Below are 15,237 nucleotides of genomic sequence, written 5' to 3' on the forward strand. Positions count from 1 at the left end.
AAAAAAAATTTAAGGAAGAAATAAATTCAACTGTCAAGGCTACATAAATAAGCTTTAATATTGATTTTCTCCTGAATCCCAAGAGAGAAGGTAGAGTCAGACTTGACATTTCTGGGACTTCTCATAATGGAGAATCGCTTGAAAAAGGAAACCAAGCCAGTCTTGAAGGAACTACATGAAGCCTGCATCAGGACAGTGATGATTACTGGTGTGTATTTCCAGAGGCCTGACATGTTCAATGTGTCCAAGACATCAGAAAAAGACCATGTGAGCTAAGTGGGTTCATGTGGCTGAGGCAGAAGGAAAAACTACTTAGCTCTCATGTGTTACTGTTCTTTGGCTCCCGTTTTTGGGGCTCAGGTGCAGAAACTCCAAGGACCATACTTCATTCTCTTTGTCTAATGCCCCTTCTCCCTACTTGGGCCTGCCCAGCATTAATAGGCTCACAGTAAATGTGTGCTCATCAAGAACCCCAGTGAGATTTCTGTGTAAAGGGTATACTACTCTATTCAACTGTCCTTCAGGGCTGTGGGGCAGACATGGCATATGCTGATCCAGTCCATGCATGGCCCAGCCCTCAGTGTTCTAGTCTCTGCTTGACTGCAGTCTAGATCCCCATGATGGCTCCATGCGATCAGTGGTGTTACCTTCACCACTCGGGGCTGCCTGTCTCCTGAGGATTCATCAGAAAGCATGTAACCACTTGTTTATTCATCCGTGCATGTTTGGGGAATAGGCAATGTTGAGGAATGATGCCATTGTGGGAGGGAGATGCAGTCATTGTTTTTGACCACTAAAGACAGACAGGCTTGGGCAAGAGGGACAGCCAAATGGTTATCAAATACGGCTGCAAGTGGGAAATTCCCCAAAGAGCACCAGTAATGGGGTATGGCCACTCCAAGGAGGTAGAGCTCAATTCTGGCTGCCGAGAGATTTACACAAAAGCAGGCTGACTCTCTTTGTCATCTAGGTGACAACCTTCAAACAGCCATTACTGTGGCAAAGAATTCTGAAATGATTCCTGGAGGAAGCCAAGTGATCCTTGTCGAAGCCAATGAGCCAGAAGATTTTGTTCCTGCCTCTGTGACTTGGCAGCTGGTTGAGAACCAGGAGAATGGACCAGAGAAGAAGGTGAGCAAATGTTAGGAGGCCCCTTGGTGGCCTGGCCTGATGGCATACAGCCCTGGCCCGGGCCGCCTTCTCTGGGCATTAGAAGTCACCACAGTCAAAACCCTTTGCGGCTGGGGGTTCTGAAGTTTGCAAAGCATTTAGCATTTGCATCAGCACATCTCAGCCCTGGCTGCGTGAAGAAATCACCTGGAAGAGTTTTAAAGCCTTTCGTGCTAAGGCTTTACTGATTAAATCCAAATCTCTAGTTGGGAGCTGGCATCAGCTCTTCCTCCCCAAAGTTCCAATATGGTTGGGAACTTAGGTCCGTATTTCCCATTTGAATTTCACAGTTAGCCTATACACTTGACAAAGTGTTCAATTCACAAATGCAAAAACTGAGGTTCAGCAAGTTAAGCTTGCCCAAGACACACAACTGGCAAGCTGCAGAGCAGGAAATAAAATTTAGGTCTGTCTGATCACACCCAGCTCCATGGGCATTTATTTTTATTTTTTAGAGACTTTTCAGAAATATTTTTTCTTTACCTTTTTATAAATGTTGATTTCTGTTTGAGAGACAGACGGAGAGAGGAAATGCATGAGTGGGGGAGGGGCAGAGAGAGAGGGAGACACAGAATCCAAAGCAGGCTCTAGGCTCTGAGCTGTCAGAAGAGTCCAATGCAGGAATTGAACTAACTAACTGTGAGATCGTGACCTGAGCTGAGGTCGGACGCTTATACCACTGAGCCACCCAGGTGCCTCCAGATCCATGGGCATTTAGATTCTGCTCGTGACATGAAGTTAGCAGGTGTCGGGCTTCTCTAGGTAGCAAACTTCTTGTAGTTTTGTGAAGAAAATGGGCTGCAGCCTGACATTCCATCACAAAGGCACCTCTGCCTTTGTCTGAATTCAAGGAGATGGTCCTCCAGGTAATAAATTACAAAAATGCTCCCTTCCTTCAGGCTGATCAGCCCTTTGGACTGTGAAATGTAGAGTAGGCCTTGTAGAGTATACAAACTGCACAACTATACAGTGACCTTACCCCTTTGGCTCAAACCCCATCGCATTGGTTGTAAAAGATGACAGCTCTCTCTATGCTTTCAGCAGATTTCTGGTGCTTATATCCTTGCAAACTCACTTGCTTCTGCATCAGTGCATGTTGCCTCAGTTTCACTGTGTGATACAATTCAGATCTTCACTAATTTTTAACAAACAGTGTACTCACGCTACCCACTCACAAATTTAATACCTTTGCTGAAGTTTTGGCCATTGCTCGGTAGTCTGGCTCCCTCCCACCACACTTTCCCTCTCCAACTTTCTAGTGGAAGTAAAAGGAATTCTGTCCTTGCCTCACGTGGAATGCTTTAAACGTATCTTTTGTTGGCTATTTCGCAGTTGGGGGAAGGGGCGTGGAAAGAGAGGGGTGTGTCTCCTTGCCTCCCAATTCAGAATATCAAGATGAATCCCTGCAGCGAAAAGAATGTTCTCACCTTCTATACTATTTGAACTCAGAGTTCTACACTAACGTAAGGACGGCTGAGAAGTATTGCATGAAAAAGCATGATCAGCTGTCAACACCCTGAGTGCATGTGCATTCATCGGGTGCTCTCTCGGGGCTGAGCCAGGTGGAGCTAGAATGGGGTGATGGGGGCACGTGAACAGGTGGAGAGCAGGAGGGAAAGAGTCTCAGCAAAGGCGTTGAGCCAGAGCAATGGAACACAGGGTATGGAAGAGGGACAGGGCACCATGAAGGAACGTGTCACCCGTTGAGGTGGGGAGAAGGCGGGTGCTGTAAGGAGCTCAGCTCTGAAGAAAGAGTCTGCCTATTTTACCGGGAAGAAATTGGGGCATGATTTGTGAATGAATGAATGAATGAATGAATGGTAAAAGATCTGGGGAAATAAAAGTCTGCATGAAGAGAAGAAAGAGGAGGGAAGAATGTTCTCCACTCCTCCTTGGAATCACTAACTGGTACCTTGGAAGGATTTCTTTAGGACTGTCATAACACGTATTATCTCCTAGGACAGGACCCTGGGCATTATGTTGGCAGTGTCTCATATGTTCATAAAATTTGGGGAGGGCGTTTCGAGTGTCTTCTTCACTAAGTTCCGTGGACAATTACACACTATGTATTTGCTGGCCCTCACACTGTGGTATACCTTGAATACACTTCCTTCCATAAAACATAGGAAAGCGGAGACATTCCTTAAGAGCCCATGTGGAAACCATGCCTTTTTGAATTTAGGAAACCTACGTTAACGTTGGGAACCGTTCACTGCCTGACGGAGCAAGAGAGAGCTGCTACCATTTTGCAATGAGTGGGAAATCATACCAAGTGATATTTCAGCATTTCAACAGCTTGCTTCCCAAAGTAAGTGCTGGTGAAATGAAGTGTTTTGTTTTGCTTTCAAATTAGGGAGGCAAAAAAAAAAGAAGAAGAAGAGACTAGTGAAGGTGACGATCAGTTAGGTTGCCTCAGAGTTGGGGGAGAAACACCCCCAAAGGGACGCTGCTCCTTCAGAAGTTCCCCAGCCCCAGGTGGTCTTGCACATGCACATGACCCCCTCTTCAGAGTCTGAGCTCTGGTACAGCTCTTCACCCCCATGGCCAGCCAAATGCGAGGGCCCCTCCTGCCACCCCAGCAGGGAGAGCCTCCAAATAGTTTCACATGTGCTGCCTGTTTTGTGGGTCAGCCTCTCTCTGAAAGCCACCAACTCATGTCAGGCTGAGCTCTCTTCCCCTTCCTGTCTGGATTCTTAAATTACAGCAGCAGGAAACAAAGGCCCCACAGTTTATTTTCAAAATCATTTGTTACCTTGTCCTCTGTGTGTCTATTTAAAAATAGTGCTGTGCAGGGCTGTGCTGTCAGTGCGAAGGAGATAAGTGGAGCACACGCTGAGGGCAGCAACCATCTGTTAGTGGTTTTGTGAAAATTCTGTCGCCTTAACAGACAAGGACCATTGAGTCTAGACCCCAGAGGCTTCCAGAAAGCTCCGGTGCAGTACCTCATTGAAGAGATGGGGAAGCTGAGACTCAGAGAGGTTAGGTCCCTCATCCAAGCTTCGCCCATCTAGTGGGGCCAGAGCTGGGAATGAAACTTGGGCTCTCCACTCCTCAGCTACTGCTTTTTCTCTACCTGTGCTGCAACTGTGGAGACAGTGGCCAGTAGAAAGAACTGGAGTTTCTTAAGCCTTTTTGTCCCATATGCTCTGCTGCTTTTCAGCTCTTATTATTAACTAGAGGTTATTCCCATCTCAGAAAATTGGCCTGGAAAGAAGTCATAAAGTTGCGATGGGAGATGAAAGTGAAAGTTAACTATTAAAGCATTGAGTCCCCTTTCTCCCTGTCGTGACATTTGGGCTAATGACACACCGCCTATTGCTATATTCAAACGGTGGCCAGGAATGACTTTCAGGACTGTTCTTTCTTTAAAAAGCCTCACTGGGGTGCCTGAGTGGCTCGGGCGGTTAAGTGTCCAACTTTTGATTTTGGCTCAGGTCATGATCTCATGGTTCGTAAGATCGAGTCCTGTGGTGGGGGGCGGGGGCGGGGTGCTGTGAGCACACAGCCTGCTTGACATTTTCTCTCTTTCTCTGTCTCTGTCTCTCTCTCCTCTCTGCTCCTCCTCTTCTCTCTCTTTGTCTCTAAATAAATAAATAAACTTTAAAAGTTAAAAAAAAAAAGTGTTCTTCATCCTAATCTTATTGCAGTCATTTTTCTCTTTAGATCCTGGTGAATGGCACCATTTTTGCAAGAATGTCTCCTGGGCAGAAATCTAGTCTTGTCGAAGAATTTCAGAAATTAAAGTAGGTATTATTGTGTAAAAGGAGAGTGTGTTCATTATCTAGTGCCGCATAACATAGCACCCCCACATCTAGTGGCTTAGAATGACACCATTTATTATTTTACATTTCTATGGGTCAGAACCCAGGTGTGCTGAGCTGAGTCTTGGGCTCGGGCCTCTCACAGGCTGCAGCTGGGTGTTGGGTGAGACTGTAGCTACCTCAGCGCTGGAGGAGGAAGGGCCTGCCACCAGCCTCCTCACGTGCTGTTGGCAGGATTTCGTTCCCTGTGGCCGTTGGGCAGAAGCCACCCTCAGTTCCTTGCTACATGGACCATTTCATAAGGGAGCTCGTAATGTGGTAACTAGCTTCCACAAGAGTGAGCAAGCTAGAACAGCAAGAAAGAGAGAGAGAGAGCGAGACCGGCATTTATTTTTGTATCCTCATCTCAGAAGAGACATCCTGTCACTTTTGCTGTGTTCTCCTTATTAGAAGCACGTCACTAAGTCCAGCCCACACTCGAGGAAGGGCTTTATGTAACGTCATGAACACCAGGAGACGGCAATCACAGAGAGCCATTTTGGAAGCTGCCTACCCCAGTGTTCCTCCGATGGCCCATACACCATAGCTTCAGGGAAGATCCTCTGCTTGGATGTGGAGTGTAGAAAAACTCAGGGCTTATATATCTCAGAATGAGAAGAATGAAGAAGTGTGTGGGTCATCACCTGGAATTGTTTGAGATTGGTTTATTAGAGGATATGTGAATAATTCCAGGTCCTCGAGGAAAGAAGTGGAATGATATTTTCACTGTATCTGGCCCTGGCCCCAGTTTGGGCATAGAGGCCAAAGTAAAATAAATAAATAAATAATCCCTTCTTTATCTCCTTCAAAAATATAGACAACCATGTGCATCAGAGCGAAATGGTTCTTCCTGAGACCAGACCTACCTATAATTTTTTGGGAATGTTATAATTTCTGAGCTACATATTTCTGGAAAATGAAATGGAAACGAGAGAAGTGAAACTTCAGATAATTACTGATAAGTAGTAGGTAAAATCAGGAGACTGCCTTTCACTGTTATTTTGTGTTGCCAAAGTATTCTTAGGGAAGTTTTTAAAACCTGCCTATCAACTCCCACAATGCTTTGAGGCTGGGTGAGTAACTGGTGTTTAAATGACTATTTTACTTACATGGTCATTATATGATAGTGGCTGAAGAAAGTAATTTTACCCATCTCAAATACCTATGAAGTTTTGCCAATTATATGCTTACTTTTGGGAAGGTATATTCCCTTAAAGAAAAATCAATTCAGGAAAATAGATGCTTTTGTGGAATGAACTGTCTTCTCCGTTTCTCCATCTTATTCCTCCTGCCTTTATCACTGGCCATGCACATAAGGTTGTCTGAGTTCTCTTCTGAATTCAGGGAGCACTAGAAGATGTAAGATTCTTCGTGTGATATAAAGACTAAATACGCGCTTCAAGCCTGAAGCAAAGAACCCACTTGAGCAAGTGTACATAGTCATGACATGCATGTGAGCACATGAAATGTATATAAGACGATTTTCATATACGCCGGTCAAATATTGGGTCAAACCTTATGAGTGTGTTTATTTTTGACCATTTTTGACTTACAAAATGACCATTTCTTATGTGTCAACTAATCATAAGGAAATTGTCCGAGAACTTCATTTTTTGCCTGTATTGATTTTGTTATTTCATGTGGTTTTTTTTTTTCTTTTTTGGCAAATTGTCTCTGAGCCTTTAATAGTATTGCCATGAATCAATACCTGTAATGTATTATTTACCTATAATAGAAGACAGAGTGTGTCCTGCATCAGAAATTCCCTTTCTTTAACAACAGCTAAAGAAAGACTTTGGACTTTATGTTTGCACATCAGACTGGTATAGATGAGAAGCATATGATCATATCACTCCAGAATACGTCAAGGTTCTGTGTGTACGCCTTTAGTTCTGTCTGCCCAACCCTTTCCTAAATGTTTTTCATCCTACTGTCTAAACTTTCAATGGCATCAGCTGCCAAAACACAGACGGATTAGGTTATATTGGTGCATCAGTTGTGGAAAGTGCTGTGATTATGGCTACACACTCTTAAGCTTAGCCCTAGTCAATACACTCACCCAAGACTTCTTTTGAAATGTATAATCTGGGGGCGCCTGGGTGGTTCAGTCTGTTAAGCATCCGACTTCAGGTCAGGTCATGACCTCGTGGTCCATGGGTTCAAGCCCTACTTCGGGCTCTGTGCTGACAGCTCAGAGCCTGGAGCCTGCTTCAGATTCTGTGTCTCCTATCTCTCTTCCTCCCCCGCTTGCACTCTCTCTCCCTCTCTGAAAAAGAAACAAAAGTTTAAACAACTTTAAAAAATGAAATCTGAAATCTTTCTGGTGGCCATCCTTGGCAAAATCACTGTCATTTCCACATAATGGAAACAATTTAAATACAACAGCCTTACTCCTCTGGGAATATTTCTCTCCAAGTAATTTTCCATTAACCTGATGCCACGTGTGTTCAACAGACACACATACATCACGTGTGAGTTGGTTGTAATGAAAATCATCCAAGAGAGGCACTAAGGCATTACTGTTTTTTATCTGTTCCCCCCGCAGCTACTATGTGGGCATGTGCGGAGATGGAGCTAATGACTGTGGGGTGAGTATAACACACGGCTGGTAAAGATTGAGTGAAAAAAAAAGTTTGAAACCGATGGTTTAAAGTTTTGGGTTATGCATAAAATTACATATGCATAATGCATAATGAAATTGCAGACCAAACTGTTTGGCTATTACAAACTATAGCAAGCCTAAATGAAATAATTCTCAGCAGATTACTTCCCACATGCAAGAGAAGGCAGTACGTGTTTTAGACACTGAGTGTTGAAGATACGGTTGAAACAATAGCCTACCTTGAAGATTTATGTACATAAGCGAATATTTTCAGTACAAAATCTTCAGCACAAAACTAAAGAGGATTGCTTTGTATTTCCAAAGCCTATCATATCCTTAAGATCTGGGTAGTTGTTTTCCTTTCTTTTTAAATATTTTCTTCAAAGTTCTGTGAAAAACTGTGTTCATACTTCGAGATGTATTACTAATTTTTCTACCTTACGCTACACGAGAAGAAGCTCATTGTTAGTCTGCTCTTCAAAAATGAAAATGAATACCCATTCTCATAATTATGTAGAATTTAGAACAAAATAAATAATAGTGCTAAAAAAAAAAAGGACATAGTCTCTGCCCCCCTAAAACTCATTATCTGGTGGGAGAAAGATTCATGCATAATATTAACCCAAATATAAAATAGATGATCCTGAAATATGTAATAGAGATTCAAAATACTAAGAGAGAATAGAGGGAGAAGGCAATATTCTAATGTGTATTGAACATGAATTTAGTACGTGCCAGCGATGGTAACCAGATGCTTTGAAGTTCTACAGAACTACAAAAGCTCATTTTGTGCTCCTACAATTCTTGTAGGCTTAGAATATGGCTGGCCTGCTTATTAGCCACTGTCTGCTCTGTGCACTCTCTGGGCCGTTTCAAGTCTTGCAGCAGCGAATTAGCCTTTATTTTAGCGAGGCAACACCGGTCCTGAAAAGATGTGCAGTAAGAAAGATCTGGTCCCTGTCTCCAGTGAAGATGTTATGTGGCCCATACTTCATCCCAATAGTTTACTGGTTGGCTACATCCGGGAAACCAGGGAAAGGTGGGAATCATAGATCTTTTCCTATCGTTCCTGAAGATAGCCTGCTGAGTGTAAGAACTATGATGGAGAAGACTCCCCCATCCTCAAATACCCATCCAAATGCTGTCATCTTTTCAGTAGACTTCTTAAATGATTCCTTCCATTTGCTTATCACATCTACATCACACAAGCAATGCACACACATGCACGTGAACACACCCACCACTCTTCTGCCTCAGCTGGTGCCTCTTTAGCTGATAACTTTCTGGATCAGGATGAGGCGGGTACTCATTGTGGAGGGACAGCATAAACACAACCCAGGGCTGGAAGGTTACAGTGTTATAAACTGAATAATGTGAAGAACAGCCTCATGGTGTTCAGTTAAGAGCATGGCCCGAGGAGTCATGGGTGTAACATGGATTTATCCTTCTAGGCTTTGAAAATGGCTCATGCGGGCATCTCACTGTCAGAGGAGGAGGCATCCGTGGCCTCCCCTTTCACCTCGAAAATAGCCAACATCAAGTGTGTGCCTCATCTCATCAAGTAAGCCACTGCTTCCCTTCCACCGCCATGACCGATGGGCTCATTGTCTGGCTCTGGACAGAATTCAACCATAATTTAAAGTGATAAATATCACAACAAGGGTACGGGTACAGTGCTATCTGAGCACCAATCAAGGGCCCTTTGTGCTGCTTGGGACTGCTGGTAAAAGCCACAAAAAGTGGCTTTTGCCGAGGCCCAAAGAACAAAACGCTGTATTGTGTGGACAGCTGCAAGTTAGAGTTGAGATTTAAAAACTGATTGCATTTCTTACTTCTCCCCGTATCTTGTATGTTGGGTGCTTACTGGAAACTTCCTCCTGGCGACTGGGATGGGTGAGGCAGCACCACGAAACCACTCCATCAGATAACCTCCCCCACAGTGTTGTCTCTCCAGGATACCAATCAGCAAACATCCAAAATGACCACATGAACGACTTCTACAATCGAGGGAAGGGGAAGGAGTTAAAAACCGTTTATTTTGTCAATATAGCTCCCTCACCTCCACTCCATAATCATTGCTGATTTTGTCTCTACTCCTATTTTAAATGTAGTTAAGAATAAAACCTTAGGTTTTATATTTTGTTCACAAATCTTACTTCTCTGTTGTTCCCTGTGACGCCGTGGGGTAACTTCAGGCCACCTTCATCTGAAAAACAAGCCCCAAAACTGGAGGTTTATTCAAAAAGGATGACCGTGAAGCTCTCCAGCCCGTCCCTTGGTACATCTGTGCGTCTGAGTGGGCAGCTATTAGCAGGGGTTACTCACCTAAGGGTGCTGGGCTTGAAATTCTATGCCCGTGTCTGGTTGCATAGAAACGAGACAGCTTGACATGTCTCTCTGAACCCTGGGGTGCCTGCCCTGTGTGCTTCCACACCCTCAAACATCAGCAACTCTCCTGCCCCCAGAGCAGGAAACTCCTCTCCCTACCTCCCATGGTCTCTGCTTCTGAGAACCATCTGGTCCTTAGAGTGCTCAGAACTTCGGAGCAATTTGAAGTCTTCCCCTTCTTCATCCAGTCAAGCAGGCATTATATTTTATCTGGAGACTGTCTCCAAGTCCTTCCCTTACTCTCTCTACTGCCTGAACTTTGGTTCATATCCAGTGGCTATGAAACAGGACCCTGCCTGCCCAGGACCCTCTCCCTAGATCATGCTTTCCATTATCAATACAACCCACAGAGCTTTTTAAAATATTGTGCTTGGAAATATGGTGGATAAAGGAGGAGACAGATCTTTGCCCTAAAGGACTCCTGTTCCAGGAAAGGGACAGAGAGATAGAAATACAACCACAAAACAGGGAACCTTCTGCCTGATCCATGAGAAGTGCTCAACCAATTAGTTTTAAATAAATTAATGCCCAAACAATATGGCAATCGTTCCAGTAGTCATATTGGTAACTCAGGCCAGGAGGGAAGGTTTCAAAAGGGGAATTGGGACTTGGAGGATGGATACGACGCAGGTAAACAGGAAAGAGGTGCGAGAACATTCCAAGTGGGGGAAGTGGAGAGCCATGTTTAGAAATGGGGTTTTAACTGGAGAGTGCAGGAGCCCAAGAGCCTAGTGGGGCTGGGAGGCTTCTCAGATGGGAGTTATGGAGGGCAAACTGGTACACCAGGTGTGGAGGGAGTTTAAACTCTCGGAAAGTTGCACAAAGTGCCTACTTGATCCATGCAAGAGGCAGTGCAGTTTGAACTTCAGAGGCTCTGTCTCACACGCATGGCCCAATGCATTTGTGAATGTTATGTAGGTTTTAAGATACATGTCATGGTATAAAATTTCTCTAGGGGCAAATGGTTTAGTGAGACTTCCGGGTAGAAGCTCTTTGCTTTTATATTTCATAGATTCATAAAAATTAGATATGGTTCAGCTCTGTTTGGCTCCTTTTACCCTTGCTATCCTTGATGCATGCTTATTTCTGAGAAAACATCTTCCCAAGGGGCAGCAAGGTACAGCTTTAGACGCACAGGTCTGCAGGTTTTCATTTGTATCCTTTGAAACATGATTGACTTGCTACTATGGCTTTTAGGATAAGGACTGTGCCTTATTCATTTCTGTATTATTGTGCCCAGCAGTAAGCTGGTTACAACAGAGCATTGGATGAATGTTTGTGGGATGCATAAATAAGTGAATTAGCTTCTTAAAATTCATAATCATAGTCATTTTAGAGGCCCATGCAAACATCCTTTATACTTTATTTACAATGGCTTCTTGAGCCCTTCACAATAGGAGAAAAAGGATGAAACTACAAAGTTTATGTCAGAAAACAGTCTAGGCCTCACATGCTGGCCCCACCCTCGGCTTGTCTGCCGCTGCTTCCTCTGTGCTAAAAACAAATGGCAGTGCCTTACAGCCCGGTGGAGAACAATCTGCCCAACGCATCCCGGCCCATCCCTCCCCAAACCTTCCCATCCCTCCTGAGGCAAGGTGCTTATTCGTTTGTCTTTTAAGGTTTTCCTTCTCGTCCCCATTTCATTGACCAAGTCTTTGAGGAGCCCTAATGCCCACGTCACTGGGAGGGATATGGGCTGCCTCCCATGTGAATTCACTTCTGCTATGAGAAAAGCAGGCTGCAAGAGGGGCTGTTTGCCAGGTTCCCCACTTCTCCATTATGTGCTCCTGCCTCATGTTGCTGTCTTCTTCCGCCTGTCGTAACCCATCACGAAACCAAGCCTCAGTTAAGGGAGCGGTAGCCAAACAGATTTTTTTTTTTAAAGGTGGGGGTATATTTACCATTTAACTTGCAGTTTTTACCATTGTCTTTATGTCTTTGGAACAAGTACACCCGCTTAGATTATTACCATGGGTTCTTCCTGGAGTATGGAAACCAAGAAAACCCAATACATCTCACGTGTTGGAGTCACACCCACACTTCCTAACATGCGAGGACACCTGTCCTTTAGCTTAAGGTCTCCGTGGGACTCCAAAACATACACACTTCAGTTCTCAGAAGCAAGGGTTGTCAGGATGCAAAGAGTCACAGTTGAGTCAACGCTTGACATTTTGTATATCATCATAATGTCTTGTGTTTATAATATACGTGTTAATCTTTTTAATCCACCAAAAATGAAGACTGTGTCTGATTCATTTACATCCTCCATGACTCTTAGCAGAATGCTGGTACCTCATAAGCCCTAAATAAAAGTGAGTATATGAGTCAATGAGTGAGGTCATGATAGAAGCTGAGGATGAATGAACCTATGAGTGTTTCCACAAATAATTGAGAAGATGAATCATTGATTAAGTGGATGTATAGCAACAAGCTATTAAACTCGAACTCTTTTTGAAATATAAAAGACTTGGAGATGTGTATCATGCATATAACCAGTTATTTTTATTTTTTTCTTCAACAGAGAAGGCCGAGCTGCTCTGGTTTCATCCTTTGGGGTATTTAAATACTTGACCATGTACGGCATTATCCAATTTATTGGTACATCACTGCTCTATTGGGTATGAACCAAACTAATTTCTTCCTAGTTTTAATTGCATTTATTTACATACTTGGTTTGTTCTGGGGGCTGTGGCTTCTACACAGGATTTAATGTTTTATAAATAAATGACATTTCTCAAAATAGATGTCTGCAAACTTGGGAACTTGGCAGAACTGTACATAAAGTATGGAGCTAGAAATAAGTAGCTAGAGATCAGGTTTTTTAAAAAATGTTTTTATTTATTTCTGAGAGAGAGAGAGAGAGAGAGAGAGAGAGACAGTGTGAGCAGGGGAGGGTCAGAGAAAGAGGGAGACACAGAATCTGAAGTAGGCTCCAGGCTCTGAGTTGGCTGTCAGCACAGAGCCCAATACAGGGCTTGAACCCACAAACTGTGAGATCATGACCTGAACCGAAGTCGGACGCTCAACTGACTGAGCCACCCAGACGCTCCTAGAGATCAGTTTTCTAGCAGTGCTGTTTTCTTCTAGATAACCTAAGATACTTGACTTCTTCAAGCATCTATTTCTCCACTTGGAGTATGAAGAGAGCTTCAGAACAGCCTAAATACAACTCAGCAAGAAATCAGTCTCCAACTAGGGACTATGCTTGGCAAAAGACTAAGAAGAGATAAAAAGAAAGAGAAGTTTTGGAACTTGACCTTGAAGGGCTCAAAAACTAGAAAACTTCCCATATTGGAGCTTTACTTATGAACTTGCCCAGAACTTAGACACATAGACATGCCATTAGTAAAGGATTAGCATTTAAAATTAAAAAAAAAAAAAGACTTTTGAAATTAAATGATGAAAGTAGTCACTTAAAAATTAAATAGTGATATGGAAGAGATATGTATAAGTTGAAAATAATCTTTATTATTTCAGTCATAACTTGCTCTAGAGTGAAATGATCCGACAAACTCAGGGAATGCTTCAAAGAGCATTAATTATTACACTGCTTTCCTGCGACATTTGAGACATGAATGAGGACCACAGGTCTCTGGCATCTGGTGGGCTATTATGCACAAGAATCACTCACAGAGGGCTAAGGGCAACCAGGTGGATAGACACAGGAACTGGATTGTGACTCAGAAAACCAAGATTCAAGTTCTGCCTTTATCACTAAGAATGTATAGATCTTGCCCTTGGCCAAGCCTTTATATGCCTCTGGGAGGTCTGTCTATGGATCCCCATAGTTCTATGAAAACTGCTTCTAGAACAAATACTGAAGCTCCTTGTGAAAATTCCTCCCTTTTCCATGTCACCCTGCATATATATATAATTGTACCATTCTGAGCAGCAAAAAAGGGGAAGGATATGAGAAAGAAGTGTAAAGAAGACAGAGAATTGGAGGAAGAGAATCACTGGGGAACCATTTATGGGAATGAGGAATCATTTATATCTTCTTAAAAATATGAAATATTTCTCAGTTCCAAAGTCTTCACAGATGGAATTGGGATGATAGTCTAGCCTGAAGCCATTCATTCTGATGATTTAGGCCCCAAAAATGAGTGTCTCCCAAAGACCTTTGATTAGAAACTTCAGGGCCTTGGGTTCACACTCCAAAAATCCAGAAATATTTCTAATTTGCATAAACCTGGTCTATAACAGCTGAGACCAGGTTATGACTTAGTGCTCAGTCAGCATCTGTGAAGCAGATAAACAGACCTGGCTGCAAGAGGTATTACAAGGCAAGGGGCGCCTGGCTGGCTTAGTCGGTTAAACGTCTGACTTTGGCTCAGGTCATGATCTCGCGGTTCGTGGGTTCGAGCCCCGCGTCGGGCTCTGTGCTGAGTGCAAGCTCAGAGCCTGGAGCCTGTTCAGCCTGTGACTCCCTCTCTCTCTGCCCCTCCCCTGCTCACGCTGTCTCTCTCTCTCTCTCTCTCCTAGAAATAAATAAAAACCTTAAAAAAAAAATTTTTAAAAAAGAGGTATTACAAGGCAAATTTCTGGAGGTTATATATTGACTTTTATATATGACTCCACAACTGTAAGCTTCAAACAAATTCTATTTCTACACAAACCTTAGAAAGCCAAGCATACCAGACTGAAGTCTGGAATGGGCTTATGTGGGAATAGAGGCACTTGTTGAGTTTGTGAAAGTGAATGGACCCCAAGAGAACTATCTGTGAACTCAATCCATGGATAGGATGGAGAGAAACACCTATTGAATGATTTGAGGTTTGGATTTCAAATTTTTAAGCTTGAGCTTCCCAGTGGGCATCTTATGTCAAGAAGTCAAATGTCCAGGCTGAGACTACAGCTGAAGATTAGTGTGGCCAATTACAGGTTGTTTCACAAGTGACTGACTCTTGTTGCTAACATAGAGTTAAGTTAAACACTGGGAAAATAGTGATCTGGCTTCATTATCTCCAATGAGATGCTAAAGATCATAGGTAAGTTACTTTCTTTTCAAAGAGGAGAGAAAAACAACAGTTGCTCCCTGATTATTTTCAGAAAGAGAGTTGGCAATAATAAAAATGCTACAATATACTGCTAAGAATTTACCCAAGGGATACAGGAGTGCTGATGCATAAGGGTACATGTACCCCAATGTTCATAGCAGCACTTTCAGCAATAACCAAATCATGGAAAGAGCCCAAAGGTCCATTAACTGACAAATGGGTCAAGAAGATGTGCTTTATCTATACAATGGAATACTACATGGCAATGAGAAAGAATGAA

At 43.2% G+C, this 15,237-nt stretch overlaps 1 protein-coding gene across 1 annotated transcript in view; it reads left to right on the forward strand.

Moving 5' to 3' along the window:
• Window positions 1–15,237, forward strand: part of ATP13A5 (ATPase 13A5) — a 100,445-nt gene that overhangs the window by 61,312 nt on the left and 23,896 nt on the right. Inside the window, exons 18-24 of the mRNA XM_077754365.1 lie at window positions 84–208; window positions 971–1,131; window positions 3,353–3,478; window positions 4,834–4,913; window positions 7,516–7,558; window positions 9,024–9,133; window positions 12,482–12,578. Coding sequence (XP_077610491.1) covers window positions 84–208; window positions 971–1,131; window positions 3,353–3,478; window positions 4,834–4,913; window positions 7,516–7,558; window positions 9,024–9,133; window positions 12,482–12,578 — 742 coding nt within the window. The remainder of the gene's footprint in view (window positions 1–83; window positions 209–970; window positions 1,132–3,352; window positions 3,479–4,833; window positions 4,914–7,515; window positions 7,559–9,023; window positions 9,134–12,481; window positions 12,579–15,237) is intronic.

The sequence above is a fragment of the Crocuta crocuta genome, unplaced genomic scaffold (genome assembly GCF_008692635.1).
Source record: "Crocuta crocuta isolate KB4526 unplaced genomic scaffold, BGI_CrCroc_1.0 scaffold70, whole genome shotgun sequence".
NCBI classification, from domain to species: domain Eukaryota; kingdom Metazoa; phylum Chordata; class Mammalia; order Carnivora; family Hyaenidae; genus Crocuta; species Crocuta crocuta.